Consider the following 19,233-nt stretch of genomic DNA (forward strand, 5'->3'; position numbering starts at 1 on the left):
CAATATCTCTGAACCGCTTTCACAAAATATATTAACATCTTAAAAATTGAAAATGATTTGCACTTTTAACAATATAAATAACTACACATAAATTTTCTATTAAAATTACAAGCCTACAAAGAATAAATACATAATCAAAATATACAATATGACGATTATTGCGTCGACAATCGGGCATAGAGTTAATTTGATAGAAAATACTTTTGTAATACTATTTCAACTGCGGCACGTTTGCCCAAAAATGTTCGGCAATCGACAATAAATTATAATATTAATAATTACACATGGAATGTGAACCACAACAAATTATTTCGTATACCTACCGCTTAATCTAAAATAAATAATCAACAGTGTTAGATTTCGACTCGACGTTTTATAACTACCGTCGGAGTGGATCAGACGGAGCTAACCTGCATGGAAGCGAGGCGCGTGGTGGCGCTGTCCAGGTCTAACGAGTCGGCCGTCATCTGCGAATGACTGTCAGAACTGTCCGCGCTATTCTGCAAAGAGTCCGACACCAAAGACACCTTCTCTTCGCTTATAATACTAGAATTCCCGTCCAGTTGCAGATCGTTGGAGCTCTTCTTTTGCAGTAGAGGACTGGGATAGTCCCCGTTTTCACCGTTGGTATTGGTCATGTGCAGGGAGCTCTTGCTGTGAGTTTTGATCATGTCTTTTCCCGGTTGATTTTTCTTCATGCTGTCGCCAGACGTGGCGTTGCTCTTGAGTGCGGCGACCTTTTCTTTTATTTCTTTCTCTTTGTCTTTTATCTTTTTGCCGAGGCCCGGGAATGAGGGCAGTTTAGATTTGGAATTTCTAAACGACGTGTTTCGCTGGTTCGCGCTGATTTCAGTCTCCGTCTCCTCTGTTATCGAATTAAGGGCGTCCGATCCATCCGCCGCGTTCACAACTCCCACTTGTATAGGAATGTCATCTGACAAATAAAAAATATTAATAACATTTTAGTTATAATCGTAACACTGTTGATAGTATTGGAATATGATTCTTAGTATACTTTCCTACTATTGTCTTAATGTTTCCAATCAATTTCAGGATTCATTCTCAAGGGTAACAAGACACAAAGCGATATTCTACACATCGCCATCGAGCTGTTAAAACTATGTGAATAAATTGAAATTTTACAGGAAAGACAAAACATTGTAAGTCCCTGAATAACTTGATTTAACCAAATAATAGATAGTGGGAGGTCCACCATCTTGTGTTCGTAATTGTTCCGATATGGTGACTACATACATTGAACATATTACATTGGAGGCTTCCGATGTTAATTACATTTAAATTTTGGTGGTACGTATATAGCAGTAGCAAAAGGTGGAGGTAGACTGTTAAGATCCGCCATAATAGTGCACATTAAACTTTGTTAGTCATACGTATTTGTGTTTATTGAACTAACACTACAATTTACAGATGGTGTGAATTAGTTTTTAAAAATTAATTAAGCCGTGCCTAAACCAAAACATAATAGTTTTGGTATACTTTGGGCGATAAGACAAAATTGTACACACTTTTACATTCATAATTATTTGTTTTCGTTGGGTTAAGAATACATATTACACATATTGTTGGTTCATTTCTTTTAAATTCATTAAGCCCCGCCTAAAGCAAACTATAATATATACAAATATTATTCTATCTACAAAATATTTAAAGTTATTTGTGATTTATTTGCATAATTTTAGATATTTTATAGATAGATCTATTTTGGCATGGTTTCGTAGTTTCATTGAATTTTAAAAACTAAATTAATCTACATATTGTAATCTTAGTTCAATGAAAACAAATACTTTTGACTGACAAAGTTTAGTGTGCACTATTTATGGCAGATCTTAAAAGCCTTACTTAAATTTTACTAAAATATGCGGTCTAATATAAACAAACAGAAAATATTTTGACAAAATTGATACCTACATCAGAAGATTTAACAGCTCAATGACTATGTGTGATTATATTTCAAGAAAATTTCAAAGAAAAAAAGATTTACATAATTCATTAAAAAAAAAAAACACTCAGCAATCAAGCTTAAGACGAACTAAGTTCAAATCTCATTTGCTTTAAGATTTTTTGTAATAATTTTCTAATAGGTATGTTTCTGAGGCTTTTCCAAATGTATTTTCAATGAAGAATACTACATTCTTAATATTTAATAATCTTGTTTTATTTAAAAAGAAAATGAGGTTTTCGTTTCAATTGACATAAATAATAATGGTAGAAAAGCAATAATGTGCAATTAACAACACAGTAGCAAAAAAATCAAACTATCCTTGTAGACTACATAATATGTCGATATGCATCCACCACCTGCCTGTGAATTTGTAAATTAGTAGCTAATGTATAATAAAATTGCTGTGACAAAAGCGAGAAAAGTTATAATCAAGATCTGGAATACCTTGAGAAAAAACATTATTCAAAACTCAATTCATGCAGTTGTATTCGAGATAATAAATAAATCACACAATACGTATTGCGAGCTCCCCTGTCTGCAAATAATGTAAATTAACAGATATAATCAAAAGATATTACAATTAAAGTAAACATACATACTACAGGACCCCAATTTTTCAACGAAGCACTAGCGAACACATTCAATGAGATTAGCATAAGAAAGTGATCGGAATGTTTTAGAATTTTTATTACAAATTAGATTTTGGCAACCGCGGCTAAAACTGCCGCAAGCTTTCAGCTTCACACGCTTCGACGGTAGAGGCGCTAACTGCGGTCAAATTTTGACAGGTGTCAGATTGTAAACAGATTAAATCGTAGCATGTTTATTTATTGTTTTTTGTCTTTTACATATCGTCACCGTTCAGGCAAAAGTCACCAACCCTAAAAACATAGTTTTGAGATATCGCAATTTGAAAGTTTGAAAATGCAGGAAAAATCAGATTTTAATGTTTTTAAGGTTTTATCTACATTAAATTATTTTCTCATGTCTTCTTAATAATTTCTTTAAGGTACTTTTACTTTTTGATGCTAATTAAAACATCTGGAGGGTTTTAAAGGAGGCAAGGTAGCTCAAATTATGGTTTGGTGACTTTTGCTTGTTAATAATCTGAACAATGTTAGCCAAAAGAAGCATCAGTAAAACTCACCATCCATAGTATAGTGACTTTTGCTTGTATATTTATAACGAAGGATTTTTTTTTTATAGAGTCAATAATGTCTATTCATCTATAATGACTTTTGCTTGTTAAGATTTTATCGAAAGTCATTTAGTGAAAAACAAATAATTCGGATTTAAGCAAAATTTTACTAACTAATGCACCGAGGTGAGTTTTGCATCTTAAAGAACATAATTTTACGCTTCGGGTGACATACTCAACTCAAAACTGCCATTTTCAGGGTTGGTGACTTTTGCCTGAACGGTGACGATATGACCGTTGAAAGTATTATTTTGTGTTTAAATTCTCAGTATTTATTACTAAGTATTTATTGTGATTTTGTAATACTGAAACAGACATGTTTTATTAATATTAGGTTTGTAAAACACAACTATTACAATATTCAATACAATTCTTGTATTGAATATTGTAATATTGGAGACGTAACTCGTGGATCGTTTAACCTGATAGCTGCCCGTAACGTAACGTTTACGTCATGCACGGCGGTGATTCAGGCGCCCGTACCGTACGATATACGCCGAGCCGTTCTACGCGCTTGTATGAGTCAAATATTTATTTATTTAATTTTAAAACGTGTAACTACATTTCTGATCAGACCTTGCAAGCAAAAAACATTTGTACGGCGCATACATCGCGAGAATAAGGGAATTTCCCGAGAGGCCAAATCAGGGTTAGCTCAAAATTCCCCTGCACACTGGGATATCTTGTACAATAGGCAGTTGGTATGATTCGATAGTGATGAGTCAGTTGTCGCCGGAATATCATTTAGTCGGGATGCTAATTCGGAATGCTTTCTTATTCAGATTTGCGTTATAATTGGAATGTTTTCAATGTTTTTACATTGAAATTTAATTTCTATTGAGTGACCAAGTGTTTTTATTTATATTTCATATACAATTTGCGTATAAAAAAGTGTTATATTTACGAGTTTTGTTTTAGATTTTACCTACTAAACTTGAATGAAAAGAAAGATTTTCGATGTTTTTAGATAGAAATTGACAAAGAACTAAGTGTTGTGACTATTTTTTATTTGTATTTCGGATTCGATTTGCGTATACAAAGTGTTTTATTTACGAGTTTAGTTTTACAAATTTTATTATTCAAAATGGATGAGATCGACGAAGTTGGTGAAATCGATAACCTTATCGAAACAGTTGAATCTGAAGACGATGGAAGTGATGATTCGGATGTCGAACTTGAGGAAACTTTGGAAGTCGATGAAAGTGAAATTATCACACCGGAATCCACTGAAAGACCAACATTTGAGTGGAAATCGGATATGTTTGAGCCACGCGCATTTTCCTTCGATGCTAACGTTTCGGGATGCAAAGCTGATAATTTGACTTCGGATGCACTCGAAATGGACTATTTCAAATGTTTCATCGATATTTCTTTTGTTGAAATGTTAGTCCGAGAGACCAACAGACAATTTGTATTTGCCACAAAAAATATCACAGTTTTGAGTGATCGTCTACGGCGATGGGTAGACTGCACAATTGATGATATGTACACATTTTTGGGGCTGTGTATGCTAATGTCAAGGAATTCACGGAATAAAATATCTGAACACTGGTCTATCCACAGATTGTTATTTTCACCATGTTATTCCGAAACCATGTCCAGGAATCGTTTCGAACTGATGCATCGAATGTTGCATTTTTGTGACAATGAAACGCAGGTTCCCGGAGATCGACTATATAAAATTAGACAGGTCCTGAAGGAACTGAAAATTTCTTTCAAGCAGTACATGTGTCCATATCAGAACATATGTATTAAAAATTTTTGTAATAGCTGATTGCAAAACTGGTTTTGTCTTAGATGTAATCATTTATACCGGAAAACAAACTGAAATTGAGAAAAATAATTACATCGGTATATCGGGCAACGTGGTGGTAACGATGCTTGGACCATACTTGGAACTAGGGCATACATTGTACATTGACAACTGGTACAGCAGCCCAACGTTATTCAAGTATCTTTATGATCACCGGACGAATGCCTGTGGAACCGTAAGGAGAAACAGAATTGGGATGCCCAAATTTACTAAGAAATTGAAAAAAGGGGAAACCGATACATTCCATACTGACGAAATTATGGCTTTGGCGTGGAAGGATAAAAAGGATGTTACAATGTTGTCCACAATTCACAACAATACTTTCAAACCTACTGGAAAAGTAGACTATAAGACTAAAATTCCGATTTCCAAGCCGGAATGCATTGTTGATTACAATAAAAACATGGGTGCTGTGGATCGTAGTGATATGATAATTTCTTCTGTAAATTCGACAAGAAAAACTGTCAAATGGTACAAAAAACTTTTTTTCCATTTGATAGATTTATCTCTGCTGAATGCCCATGTATTGTTCCAACAAAAAACTGGAAAAAAACAACCGCTGGGTGAATTTCAATTGAAAGTCATCGGACAACTGATCGAAAAACATAAGTTAGAACCAAAAACTCTTTTGAAGCGAAAAGCACCCTTACCCTCTAGGCTAACAGAAAGACATTTTTTGGGTAAAATACCACCTACTAACAATAAAATTAATGCGGCAAGAAGATGTTATGTATGTGCCAATACAAAAAATCAGAAAAGACGGAAAGAAACTAGGTATTTGTGCAAGCAGTGCGACATTGCTCTGTGTTTTGAACCGTGCTTCGAAATTTTCCATACACAAGAAAGTTTTTAGTGATTTTAATGTGTTTAGTATACTTCTTAGTGCTATAAGTATTTATGGTGACATTTTACAAAAATACTATAAAATTTATTTTTCAAAATACTTATATTAAAAAAAAAAAAAAAAAAATCAACTAATTCTTGTAAGTGCAGTGTTGTGACAACCCTACCATACCTGAAAATTTTCAGATATTTTCACGAAATTGTGTATGAAAAACTTTTTCGCCGAACTTCAATTGAGGTCTCATATATGTAAGTGCATTATATTGGACTTTTCACTATTCTTTTAATTTTTTTATAATATAATTAATTCCTGGGCCCTGGGGAGTATACCTAGTACTTTCAGCTGGGCTGTTAAAAGGTTAATAATGCAACGTTAACGGATAAGTACTGATTAAATATGATGTCTGACCTGTGTGTATGACCATATTTTAGGTTATTTTATGTCCCCAAAATAGAAGTGATTGACGTGGCAATTTTGCTGCCAAGATTTGGTAACCGGACGGATGCTTTCGATGCGTTTGTGAAACGATTCCGGTTATCGAAACCATTGGCAGATATGTTAATTTCTAGGTTGGAAGATTTAATGCCAACTCCAACTAGATTATCGGCATTAAGCGTCGAAGCTAAGGTGACTGGTGACAGAAGTATTAGTTCAAATATAACACTTTTCGCGCGGTAAATCCAGCTGTTATGTGAGCATAGACAAAAATATAATGCAAACTCTTACGCGTTCATAAATGTACACCCGACAATTTTGTTGAATTATTGGACACAGTTCGTAGCACTATACTTCATTTGAAGCTGAGTACTAGGGTTTTCTACTACGTGTGGCACTGCTTCGTTGAAAAATTGGGCTTCAGATATAAAGCTGCTACAAATGTAACTGTATACTTGCACAAGTATACGTAACGGTCATACAGAACGCTTGAACCATGTTGTCAAAGAACACAATGAAAAAAACCGTGACCAGCTTAGACTTGTGCATGTCTTTGCTACACATATTCAGCTACACCTGCACAAGTATACAGTATAGAAATACAAACTTTTTCATTTCGTTTGTACAGTCAAAATACTTGTGCAATATCATGCACATTAGTGGTAGGTACGTTTGTAGCCAGTTTAAAGGAAGATTATTCTTTGAATGTCATTCAAACTTAACGATATTTAAGAAACCACTTTTCTGTCACATGTGGTGACATGTGGTGTGATTTTCCTATCAAATAGCTGAAGCAAGCTCCAATTTATGTAATTTGTCTATGTAATATCAAACGACCGCTCCTTTATCTTTTCAGTCTGTATGAAAATAAGTAGACTAGTAGGTCTGTGTGGAGTCGGCATACGCATAAAAACAGGTACTAGCACGCAGCACAACAAGAAAGTTCTAATTTCACAAAATATAATATAAATGTGGCAAATTTACAAGAATTTTTTTGTATTGTATGAATACCAAAATGAAAAATATAGGAGGCTGAAAACTTCAATTGGGCCTTGGGCCGCAAAAAATCTTCATTTGGGCCGCGGGTTGGGCATGCTTGGTTTAGACGGTTTATTGTAACAATTAATTTCCTCAATACATAAATATGATAAACTACCATCAATAGTCGCCTTGTGTATAGAATAAAGCCACAGGGGTCTTTTCTTTCTTCACTTTAATATGTTTAGACTTCATAACCAGTGGGTGTGGCTAGAAATAATAGGCCCCTTATGCATAAATCACACAAGGGTCGTACCCTGCCCTCCTCTCCTTGCTAAACATGAGTATGTTAACTTTAATTGACTAATCGATTTTTAAATTGACGAAAAAGAGTTACAAAAACGGTGTATGTTCATCTCGATATGGATTTATGGTGGGTAACATTAAATAGCTCCGTCATTATGTTTATTACCATCATCAATTCGAGGTGCAGGGCTCATGGAGAAACTATGAATCACTGATTTAAGATGGTATCTACATAATTTGTTTATTGACCTCCTTGACCCTGAATAATGGAGAATGCTTACTATACTTGTTGGAAGACACCAGTCAATTTTAATTTCATCAGTGTCATAGGGTTAAAATAATCAAATTACCTACAGTTATTATTATCCAAGTCGAGCAAAAAGGTAATAAATATTCAGAACAGACTCGTTACCAACTTCAGAGAATCGATTAATTAAAAAAAGGATGAATTTTATTATGCCAGGGGTTATCCCTTTGCAAAAATGAAAATAATATGTAGTGCCATGTACTATTGTTGATTTTTCTGTATAGAAATACTCCATCTACTTATTTAACTTAATTCGATCCACATTAATTCATGAAAATAAATAATGTGAATTCATATTATACCGAAACTAAATAAAACGATAATGATAAATAATTATGAAATACATATTTTGTAGGTTATTTATTGCATGCACATTTCTAAAAATAAAAGTGTTGTTTTAAAATGATGACTATAAATTGACAGTAATTAATATTATAATAAGAATCTTAAAAATGACGTGTAATTTTTCCAATAAACTTTTAGAGACAATTAAAATAGAATATTAATACATTTTACTGTGTCCGGAAATTTGTACGTGAATGCAGTTCGCCGTATCACACTTTACCGTGAAATGTTGTATCGGAAATATATTGTCGTATATTAAAGACCGTCCAACCTATTTGGGTTGTAATAGTACTGAGATAAAATTCATGTCTAAATAAAACACGGTTTTTGTCGGTTTATAGGAAGCCAGCGGCAAAAAAAAATTGAAAATAGCAAATATACTGAATTATTTTTTAGGTTAGGTAAGGTTTTCATTCTTTCATGAATTTTGCCAAAATCGGCTATGAAAATAGAGACGACTGTATAGTATACGGTCATCTCTTTCCGATAAAAAAGCTCACGGCGAACTGTGCTACGGTAAATACAATTTACATGTAATCCATTTTATAGATTGATCTTTTTTGATGACTCCTTTAATATGGAATTAATTAATACTAACGCCAATTAAGAAAATTACAGACTGAAACAAAAGATTACTTCAATATTGTAGATTTTTAAGATATATTTAAGAAGTTAAAAAGAAACATATAAATTTAATGCAGTAAGAAATTTTGATGTCTTCTGTTCATTTGAAATCAACACTGTTTTCCACAGTAATTTTCACAACATGCATTTAATAATTTTTCAGTCTTGAAATCTAATAATTTCTTTAGGCTCTCGGCCACACCAGACAATGCCTCCATTTCTTGGTCATCCATCCAATCCCATTCAATATTTGGTTCGTCAATACAACTTTTCACTGATTGTAAAATTAAAAAAAGAAAAATCAGAAAATTATCTCTGAAACAAACCATCGATATTATAATAGTTGTGATTACTCAGTGATTCTCTTGAAACATTTTATGACATCTCTCTGCAATCTTCTTTCAAAAATTATATTATTAGAACACCTTCATTCATCTGAAGTTCCCCTTAGAATGTGCCGCTCTTAAGCAATGCATAATCTACCTACTTGCACAGAATGATACTAATTAACTACGAAAACATACTGTTTCAAAATAAAATAATGAAAGAGTATTATTTATTTATGCTTTCACTTCAGATACACTTCTTTGTTTTGAAAAAGTTTCAAGTTGTATTATATTTGTATACTTTTCAGATTTTTACTGGAAAGAGTGTAGTTAACACGGTTTGTGATCCCTGATTGGGAATCACTGACTTATATTATACTACTAAATACAACACTTTTTCATCACTCCACTTATCTAATAAAACCACTGTTTTATGATTGACAGCTCAAGTCAAATCATGGTCCAATAGCTAACATCCATTCAGATGCAATATAATGTTCTGTATTTGAAATGTCTATATTTTTTAGGTTCAATTACCTCCTTGATATTTCTGTGTGCCTGATACATTGACACTATTACAGACAATATAAATTGAAATCGATGGAAATTCTAAAAAAATGATTTGAACCATTTGCTATTCCAACACCCACAACAATTTTTTTTTACTTTACCGTGCGTACCCCATACACTCATTTTCATTTTCATTTTGTTCTAAATGGGAATAATTTGGTATCATATATAATTTCTCTTCATTGAACGAACACCATGATCGCAATCTAGTATCACCAAAATCAATTGAAGAAAAGATTCATATTTACCTGGAAGCTTTTTAGTCCTGAAGGAAGCATTGGTAATCATGGATTTGGAGACTGTAACAGTGGTCGTGGCTGGCGATAGTGCCACGCTTATGCCCATCGGTCCGTCGCAGGGTTGCCCTGAAAAAAAATAAACAATTATAAATACTTTTACTTTAAATTCAATTACATAGTACAACTTGAGGCATGTGTATAAGTTTGATACAGTAAAACCTCGTTAATGCGAATTCCATGGGACTGAAAATCGAAAAAAATTCGAATTACGAAATGTATGGGGGAAAAATATGTATAAAAATTTTGAAAAACTTTTTTTTTTTTATTTTCATTAATTTCGTTTCTGAACATAGATGTGCCTACCGAATTGGGTAATAAAATGTCAGGATTATTTAAGGAAAGTCTGTCACAATTTTCAATGACTGGCCCATGAAATAGTGTACTTTATTACATATTATATGCTAGGGACTCTGAAATCATTTCGAATTACAAAATTCGAATTAAAGGTATGGTTTTATATGAAAATAATGTTCAAGGGACTTTTTTTTCGGGAAAATTTCGAATTACGGCGAATTTCGAATTATCAGTGTTCTTACTAACGAGGTTTTACTGTAAATGCTCGTAATAAAAGTGTTTTTAGACGTCCAGGCAATCCTTAAGTTTGTCCACAACTGCTGAATAGATTCGAAATTATGTGTTATGTTAAATAATGGTATTAAAATTGGTGTAAACTGGTGGTAAAAATAGACGGAGAATAACTATAGACGCGCAGCCCACCCGCCCCGATTACTTACGCGCGCCGATTATTTTCATTTTACATTCAGTAGCCTAATTCTGTGCGACGTATTGTCATCTGTTATTATTACTTCTTTAGTTTTATTATTGTTATTACATAATTTTCAGAAAAGTTAGTAAAGAAAATTTACTAATGTTGTAATTTACAATTATATCTAGTTTTGCTAGTGTCATGCCACTAAATTGGGCGTAGTTCAGTCAAAGAAGCATCTGATAAAATTCACAAGGATAAATCTATGCCCAAAAGAAACAAGGTACCTATTAAGTCTAAAATCTCTATTTTTCAAAAGAGCCATAAGAAGATTGGTTTTTGTACAATTTTGAATGGGAATTCTAACGTGTCCGTGTGGCATTTAGTGATTCAAATGCGTTGATTTGGCATATTTCACTCATTTTTTTACTTCAAAACTCATCACTGTTTTCCTTTGGTTCACAGAAAATTCTCATACACATCATGATAATCAAGGCAAATTCGAATAATTAATGTCACAGTAATTTATTGTCAAAAAACGTAATTATTTCATTGATGGTTATATTATTATAATACAAAATGTATAAAAAACATGACTACCACTTTTATTTCTTCGATATTTCAACCTCTCGAAATACTCATGAAAATAAATCTATCTAGCTTTTGTTTTATTTATTAGATGTTTTCTATACAAAATGTGCTCCGAAATATTGTGATTTTTTCCAATTCACTTCATCTTACTTTTAAAAAACACTGAATCTTTACCATCGGTGAATATGACGTATAAACTAATCGTCAGAAAAGACATTCAATGTTAAATTGGTTTTCAGTATTCATGATAATTTATAAAATAAGTTTATAATATAAAATCTAATTCGCTAACATGTCATTGCAAACAAAAATATAATTTACCTGACGGGTTTGCTTGTAAGGAATTAGTCACCGCTCCCGTAACCAACAGAACGTCCGGGTAGCCTTCGTAACAGGCTCTTGCAGCTATATCGTTGACTGCTTGAAACGCTAACGTGTAGAATTCATTGAACATTGCAAAGTATGCTCCGTGAACTAGCTCCAGGAGTAATTGAGATGTGACAGGGATTCTGGGAGGCAGACCGTGAATTGATCTGTGATCCAATTGAGGCGTCCCGCCGCCAGTTTGTTTTGTGGACAGGTTATAAAATCCTTGAGTAACTAATCTGTAAAACAAAGATTTTTATAGTTATAAATATGAGTGTCATGCAAAATGATACAATTCTATAAGGTGTCTTACACGTACAGTTTTCCCGTCCATACACACGGGTGTCCCGATACAAACCGGTTTGCGCAAGCTTGTCGTAAAGCATAAGCGTCTAGCTGGCGCTTTAGAGGTAAATCATAAAAAGTTTAAACTAACAATGAGGAAACCCATTAACTTCATGTGTTACAATACTTGATATAGATTTCAGAATGTTTTTAGTATAGCAGTATTGAAAGGAGCTTTGTATCTCAGCCTGGCTGGCCCTGGCAAATAAATCCAAGAGCACAGTTTGAACATGCTTATATTATTATATAAATGGGAGCCCGAAAAAGGTTACAAGACTGATAACTAAATCAACTGAAAGTTATTTCACAAAGCACATTCATTTATAGCTAATTTCACTGTTATGGCCTACATCTGTAGTGTCTAAATCATTTAGATAAACAATCACGTAAAATTGCAAAAACCATGAATATGTCAACAATGCAAAATTGTTAAATTCAAAGAATTTCGACTCTAGATAGAAGGAGTCTTATATGCATTCCATATTAGGAATTTTAAATCATACGATTGTGGGTGTGGTTGTATTGGTAACAGGTTCATTATTTTTCTTTTTTAATTGGCAGCCCCGAAAATAAAATGGCGGCTCGCGTTTTGGTTAGAATTCTGTTGCTTTATTTACATAATATACGCATTTCTCAGTGGTTTACGTAATTATTCATAATAAAATTAATAATGATTGCTTTTTGCTGCCTACATAAAATTGACAATGGAGTATCTTCCCACAGATATTTATGGTTAAATTTTATATTCAACTATTTGCTTTGATACGGCAATTTGTGAGAGGCTTGGAGTGTCAAATTGGAAAATGCTCTTACCGAGAACCTATGATACATAATTGTCGTAAGGCTGATTTGGGCAGTAAACTTAATTGTCTGTTGAACACAAACAGAAGTGCGGTCATCACTTTGGCTCGGTTTTGAGCATTGAGCGCTTCCACCTGAGGTAGCGGTCCCCAATTGACGAGTTTCGTGTTACACTCCTCCCACCTCCTGAGAGAACTCTCCGTTAGAAAGGCTGCCGCAAGTGTCAGCGGCTGGAAACACAATCAAATCCATGTTAATTAATCAATTAATTATAAAAGGTGTTTCTTAAAACCCGATAGAACGTTACATTGTAAAAAATAACACAATAAAATAACTTTTTATTAATTTTTTTGTTTATACGAAAGACCAATACTTTACATGTAAAAATAAAATACAGCAATAAATAAAATAGTTACTGCAGATGTTCTTGACAAAGCACAATTTTGGACCACTTTTTCGAGCACTGCCGGCTGTATATTACGAATAACACAAACAATGTTGACTTCCAAGGCGTCAATTGTTGTTCGTTTATTTAGCATAAACTAGTGACTTTACATATCCTACAAAAAATAATCCAGAAGTGTCAAATCACATGATCTTGGATGCCAATTAACCGGTACATCTCTCGAAATCAACTTATCGCCAAATTTTGATTTCAATAAATCGATGGTTGCGGTCGCCATACGACTCGTAGCACCATTCTGTTGAAACCACATCTCGTTCGGTTCATCTATATTTTCAAAAAAAAAAAAAAAAACATTGATCATGGTCCTGCAACAATCTCCATTGACCATAGCTACGGCCTCATTTTTGAAGAAATAAGGTCTGATAATGCCATCGTGTGTAAACTGCACCAAATGGTGCGTTTTTGTGCTTGTAATGGAGTCTATAGGGACTCTTCTGGATTGATTCCACTTCATATGCGGCATTTGCCCATTGAGCCTCATCGCTGGATACAATTATGTGATAAAACAGTTTCTTACTGCTCTAGAGCCCAATCATTGAAAGAACGACGCATATGATGACACGCCGTGGCTCTATGATGATTTTCCAGACTAGACTGATCATAGATGTCAAAAAGTGAACGCAGTATCATAACTCAGTTTGATAGTTAACCCTATCGTAAGTTATAAACAAAAAACACACCTGTTTTTAACTAACATTGAATAGAAAACTATCCAACTAGCAAATTGGGTTGGATAGTGAATGATAATTTTAAAATATATATTTACCTCATGGTATATTGAAGCTTGTGCTAAAGAAGGTAAGCGGAACGAAACAACTTTTGGCTTTCCATTTTCATCCATTACTTCTAGGTTATATAGTCCTGTAAAATACATGTATGTATTACGTAATGAGATTATAATCATACTGGTTGTTAGTCTGTTACAGTTATTGTTTGTTGTTTTTCATTTTTTTTTGTGTACGTAAATGTAACAGGTTATGTAATTTATACATGTAGATAGGGAATCCAATCCCGAGCCAAAATTTTGATCCCGGGACTGGTCCCGGAATTGGCATTTATTTCAATATTTAATATAAAATTTTTATATCATCTCTGTTCTGGCAGAACACACTAACTGGAGAATACTAGTTTTGAGTAATTTGACTTTGAAGTTGTTAAAATGTTTGAAATGGTCTATCATGTGAGTTTATTAAGTAATCGTAAAAAGGATGACTTTAAAATAAAGACTGTTTATTTATTAAGAAGGTTTCCAGACTGTAAAGTTTGAAATAAGGAACATTTTGGTATAACTAACTCAATATGCCATTTTTTCGAATTAGTGTCTTCTGCCAGAACAGTGACGATATATACAATTTACATGTAACCATCTTGGTCTGGACTAGGCATTATGTATGATTAATTGAATAAAACATGGTTGTATAATTATATTTGTTTGACATGAAATGGGATCCAAACACACACATGTCAATTTGCCAGATATAGGCGAAGATTATATCTTGACTACGATCAAATTTTATATTGTTTGATGATTGTATGTATGTATATATTATCTTACCAATAAGCAATGTTTCAATGCATTTGTGGTTCTTTTTGTCACTGTTTACAACGGCATTTAAATATATGTGGATAAGCGTTGGCAAAAACTGGAGGGCGAACCTTTGTAAACTAGTTTCACGTGATCTATAAAAACCGAACAGTTGAGTGCATATTGGTTCTAATAGCTGAAACAGAAGAAAGGGAACAATTATTAGATAATCGCAAACACACAAACAAACACAAAAATAATGGGAAGTAGGTTGCCTTCTTGTCGAAAATTTAAGAAGTTTTAAATCTCGAGTGTGGAGAAATATGGTATAAACTTAAACACATGTTATTTTCAATAGTCATTTCTGGATCATAATCTCTGTGCCATCATCTCATAAAGTCTGTGCCATTAACCATGAGTTTAACTAAATAGAATGGTGGAATCAATGATATTCAAAATTCTCCTATGTGCAGTAGTGGACAATTATATGTGAAGAAGAATACATCTTCTACAAGAATGTTATTGTAGTGATAGATACCTCAGCGTGCTTGGTTCTTTCTTCGAGTATGGCATAGATTGCTTGGACAACATCGTGGCTCTGCTCGTGCTCCATGGCAAAGCTGTGAAGCTCGGCGGAAGCCAGTGCCGCCCAGTCAGCCAGCCACTCCTCAATTACTTGTTCGCCCATCACAATTTTTGCGCCTGGTTAATTCTGGAAATGTGGAATGATTAATTATAATGATCATAATGCCGGGAATTTCACACTCTGCTAAAATCAAAAAATACTCATATTACCCTTTAAAGCAGGGGTTGGTCAACTTTTCAGACCTATTGGCCATATTCAACTGTTAGATAATAAGGCTTTTATAAAATTATGCCATTAATACATCATTTTAGATTTTTATTGACAGAAAAACATTTTTTATCTTTTACTTATAGGTATATTATTATGGTATGGTTTTTTTTTGACCATATCTAATCCTAAGAAGATTATATGGGTCTCCACTGAGAGGAGGTTTGTATTAACAGATTTTTCTTTATACGACAAATGGGTAACAGCCACTTGCTCAAGTTATAAGATCCATACTCTCGGCTCCAAACACACATTGAAAAACAATGTGTATTTGCCAGACCCAGGATTTGTACCTGGGACCCATGACATAACCCTACATGTAAGCCGCTCGGCCAACCGTTTAGTTTAGGCAGGGTTTAATCGAGTTTTAAAAACTAATCCACACCATCCTCAATCTGTACTCTTAGTTCAATGAAGATAAATAAGTATGACTGACGAATGGTGGACTATTTTTGTCAGATCTACACAGCTTATCACCACTATTATAGTTTAATTAAATTTAAAAATCTAATCAACACCATTTGCAATTTGTATAAGTTCAATGAAAACAAATAAGTATGACTGAAAAAATTTAGTGTGCAGTATTTATGTTGGATCTCCACAGCCTACATTCACTCTTCACCACAGCATTTTACACACCTACCTAACAAAATCAAGCTGTTTCTGTAATACTTAAAATCATAGTATTTTAGATATACTGCATAAATCTATCGGTAATTGTGCCGCAGATGCCCGCATGAGCTTTTATAATTTATATTAAATACCCCTTTCTGTCGGCGCAGATGCTTTTCGATTAAAAAATTGTTGATTTAAAATTTTCATACATTTTGATGCATCATTATCACACATAAGTTAGGTTTGGTTTGGTCTAAAAAGAAATTTATAAAATCTTATGCGGGCATCTGCGGCATATTTACCAATCTATCATACACATAGCATGGATCAAGTTAATGGCAAGTACTAAAATTATTATTGTACAGTTGTCAACACCAGTACACGGAGACACAAAGTACTAATAGAAAGACAGATTGTTACGGATGATTAGCTACGGTGTGAATTCAATATTTGGATACAAGTCGATTATGTGAAAGCCAGGCGGCCACCGCGCCAATTGTCATACCTAGCCGATTTTGGCAAAATTCATGAATTCAAGAATGAAAACCTAACCTAACCTAACTTACCCTAACCCAGGGGTCGGCAAACTTTTGCACCAAAGGAGCCAAATATGAGTGGCACAACGGTTAAAAAAAATTCGAGAGCCATACCTACATATATTTTTATAAATAAGTATGATTTATTTAAATGAATTAATTATATTTTATAATTGTTTATTTATCAAGCGAAGAAGATTTCCCGAATAAAACTAACGTAAATATATGTTTTTATTGTTGGAATATCAAATGGAGAAAAAAATAATTTGTCGACTTTTGCAATGGGCGGATTTAAAACAACAATCATACCTTTTTGCATCAACCATCACGTAGGAAAAATTAATTTCGCGATAATATCATTATATATAATATAATAAATGTACAAATCATTGATAAAAATAAAAATTGTGAATTGGGAATTTGGCAAAGAGCCGCACGCCAATACCCAAAGAGCCGCATTTGGCTCGCGAGCCGCGGTTTGCTGACCCCTGCCCTAACCTAACAAATAATTCAGTATATTGGCTATTTTCAAAACGTGTTTGCCGCTGGCTTCCCCATAACCGACTTGTACCAATATTTGTCTATTGTCAGACAGAAAACACTGTTGCACCCCCTATTCTTCCAATATTATTACCCCATAAAAATACGTAATCGTGTGGAAGTTTTAGCAATTAGAATTAGAAGAATTATTGTATTTTTACGTCCAACCTTAAATAAATGTTTTCCTAACCATTCAGTATTGAATGGCAATGAGGATGGTGATGTCATCTTATTTGTATATTATTTTTGTTTGTAGAAATCTGAGCTTTGTATGAAATATTACTATAAAAAATAATAATCATATAAGTGTCAATTGTAATACATTATTTGAGAATGATTTTGGAGTGTATCGTAACACAGGTAGTTTTAAATTACTATTTTGCCAGAATGTTTTTTCTAAATAAATACATGATTCATCATAAATGAGGAGTTCCATAAGTAATCATCATCGGTAAATTAAAGACGTGTAAAATACTGCTAATGGAGTGGCGAAGAGAGTATACTGCAGTAATTAACGGCTTAATCTTTCAATAAATAATTGAAAACCCATTTAATTGTAGTAAAATATTCTATCGATCATCGGTAATACAATTGGAAGTATGCTTATTAAAGGTAATTTAAAAATGCTCTTACCCTATAATGATATTACATAGAATTGAAATTGTAATGCATGTATCTAATTTCGTGCTTATTTTCATTTCAATTTCATTTTACACACGAATTTCAGATGTTGACCTACACTTTGACACTTATCGAATAGTGATTGAACCTGTTGCCAGTGTAAGATTTCAAAAAATGTCTTTGTCTATTGATATTTAAAATAAAAGTTGTGTATACTTGAAATAAATATTATGGTGTCACAAAAAAATATTTTCAACTACTAAAGCTGTCCAATTTGACAAATGGGCAGATATTTAAATTATTTTGCCATTACATACTTACAACGTCATTACTAGGTACCTTGTTACTTTCGTATAAAAAAGATTTTTGATAGCGATATTTTTTTATTATTGCTGAGAAGTTTATACTAATTTGTAAAATTTAAATTTTTTCCATTTTATTTTTTTTGATTAGGTACCTACCTAAAAAAGGGTGTGAATTAATCGCACATTGTAATAATCAGAATTCACAAAAAAAATAACTTTAACATTAATTTGAAAAGTAGTTTTCACTTATATTAAATGATTTCACAAATAAATAAATGAAATCCCATAAAACCAAAGAGATTGGACTCTAGTCTAATCTAATCTAATCTCTTTGCATAAAAGTGTTTTTTTGATTTGTTTCACAAAACAAAAATCATACATCACTCATTGTAAATATAACTTAACTAAATTTTGACAACTACACACATTGGTAAAATTGTTTTCACCGATAAATAATAAATAATATCTCACAAAGAAAAGGTAGAAATTCACAAATGTCAAAGTAATAGGTAATTGTAGCGGCAATAAAATTTATTAGAAGGCAATCGCAAAAATTATGCTATTACACGACTGGTCCTACTTTTCGCCCCTCCCATTGTCTATGGATGACCTGTCATTGCCTGTCATTGTCTATAGAGTGCTCATACTGACGCGTCTGTTGTGTTCACTTGTCGGAGTATTCTTAGTTTCAGATTTCTTTCAGATTATATTAACGTATCTTGGTGACTTTGGAGTTCATCTGATTTAGTGGTTATGTGTTATTAATAATTGGAAGTGACGATCAAAGTAAGTAAACTTCTTCTGTGTATAATAATATCATAATACACTACCATCGTGACCCCGAACTTCGCCTAGTTTTAGTGTGATTTTGCGTGATATCATAAAAATTAAAATGTTTTCGTAACTAGTAATTATATCCAATGAAGTATTGCGTTGTCAATTTTGTACAAGTGAT

At 33.1% G+C, this 19,233-nt stretch overlaps 1 protein-coding gene across 1 annotated transcript; it reads right to left on the minus strand.

Annotated features, from left to right (window-relative positions):
* Positions 1 to 266: 266 nt before the first annotated feature.
* Hyccin (PI4KA lipid kinase complex subunit hyccin) lies at positions 267 to 18,117 on the minus strand. Its single transcript, XM_085957442.1, has 8 exons — positions 17,986 to 18,117; positions 15,347 to 15,520; positions 14,839 to 15,004; positions 14,050 to 14,144; positions 12,830 to 13,047; positions 11,627 to 11,910; positions 9,958 to 10,074; positions 267 to 934 (listed from the first exon to the last, which is right to left on the minus strand). The coding sequence occupies exons 2-8, from the start codon at positions 15,494 to 15,496 to the stop codon at positions 396 to 398; spliced, it is 1,569 nt and encodes a 522-aa protein (XP_085813568.1). The 5' UTR covers positions 15,497 to 15,520; positions 17,986 to 18,117; the 3' UTR covers positions 267 to 395.
* Positions 18,118 to 19,233: the final 1,116 nt, after the last annotated feature.

The sequence above is a fragment of the Rhyacophila brunnea genome, unplaced genomic scaffold (assembly GCF_057557595.1).
Source record: "Rhyacophila brunnea isolate RB1 unplaced genomic scaffold, BYU_Rbru_1.0 scaffold_7, whole genome shotgun sequence".
Taxonomy (NCBI): Eukaryota; Metazoa; Arthropoda; class Insecta; order Trichoptera; family Rhyacophilidae; genus Rhyacophila; species Rhyacophila brunnea.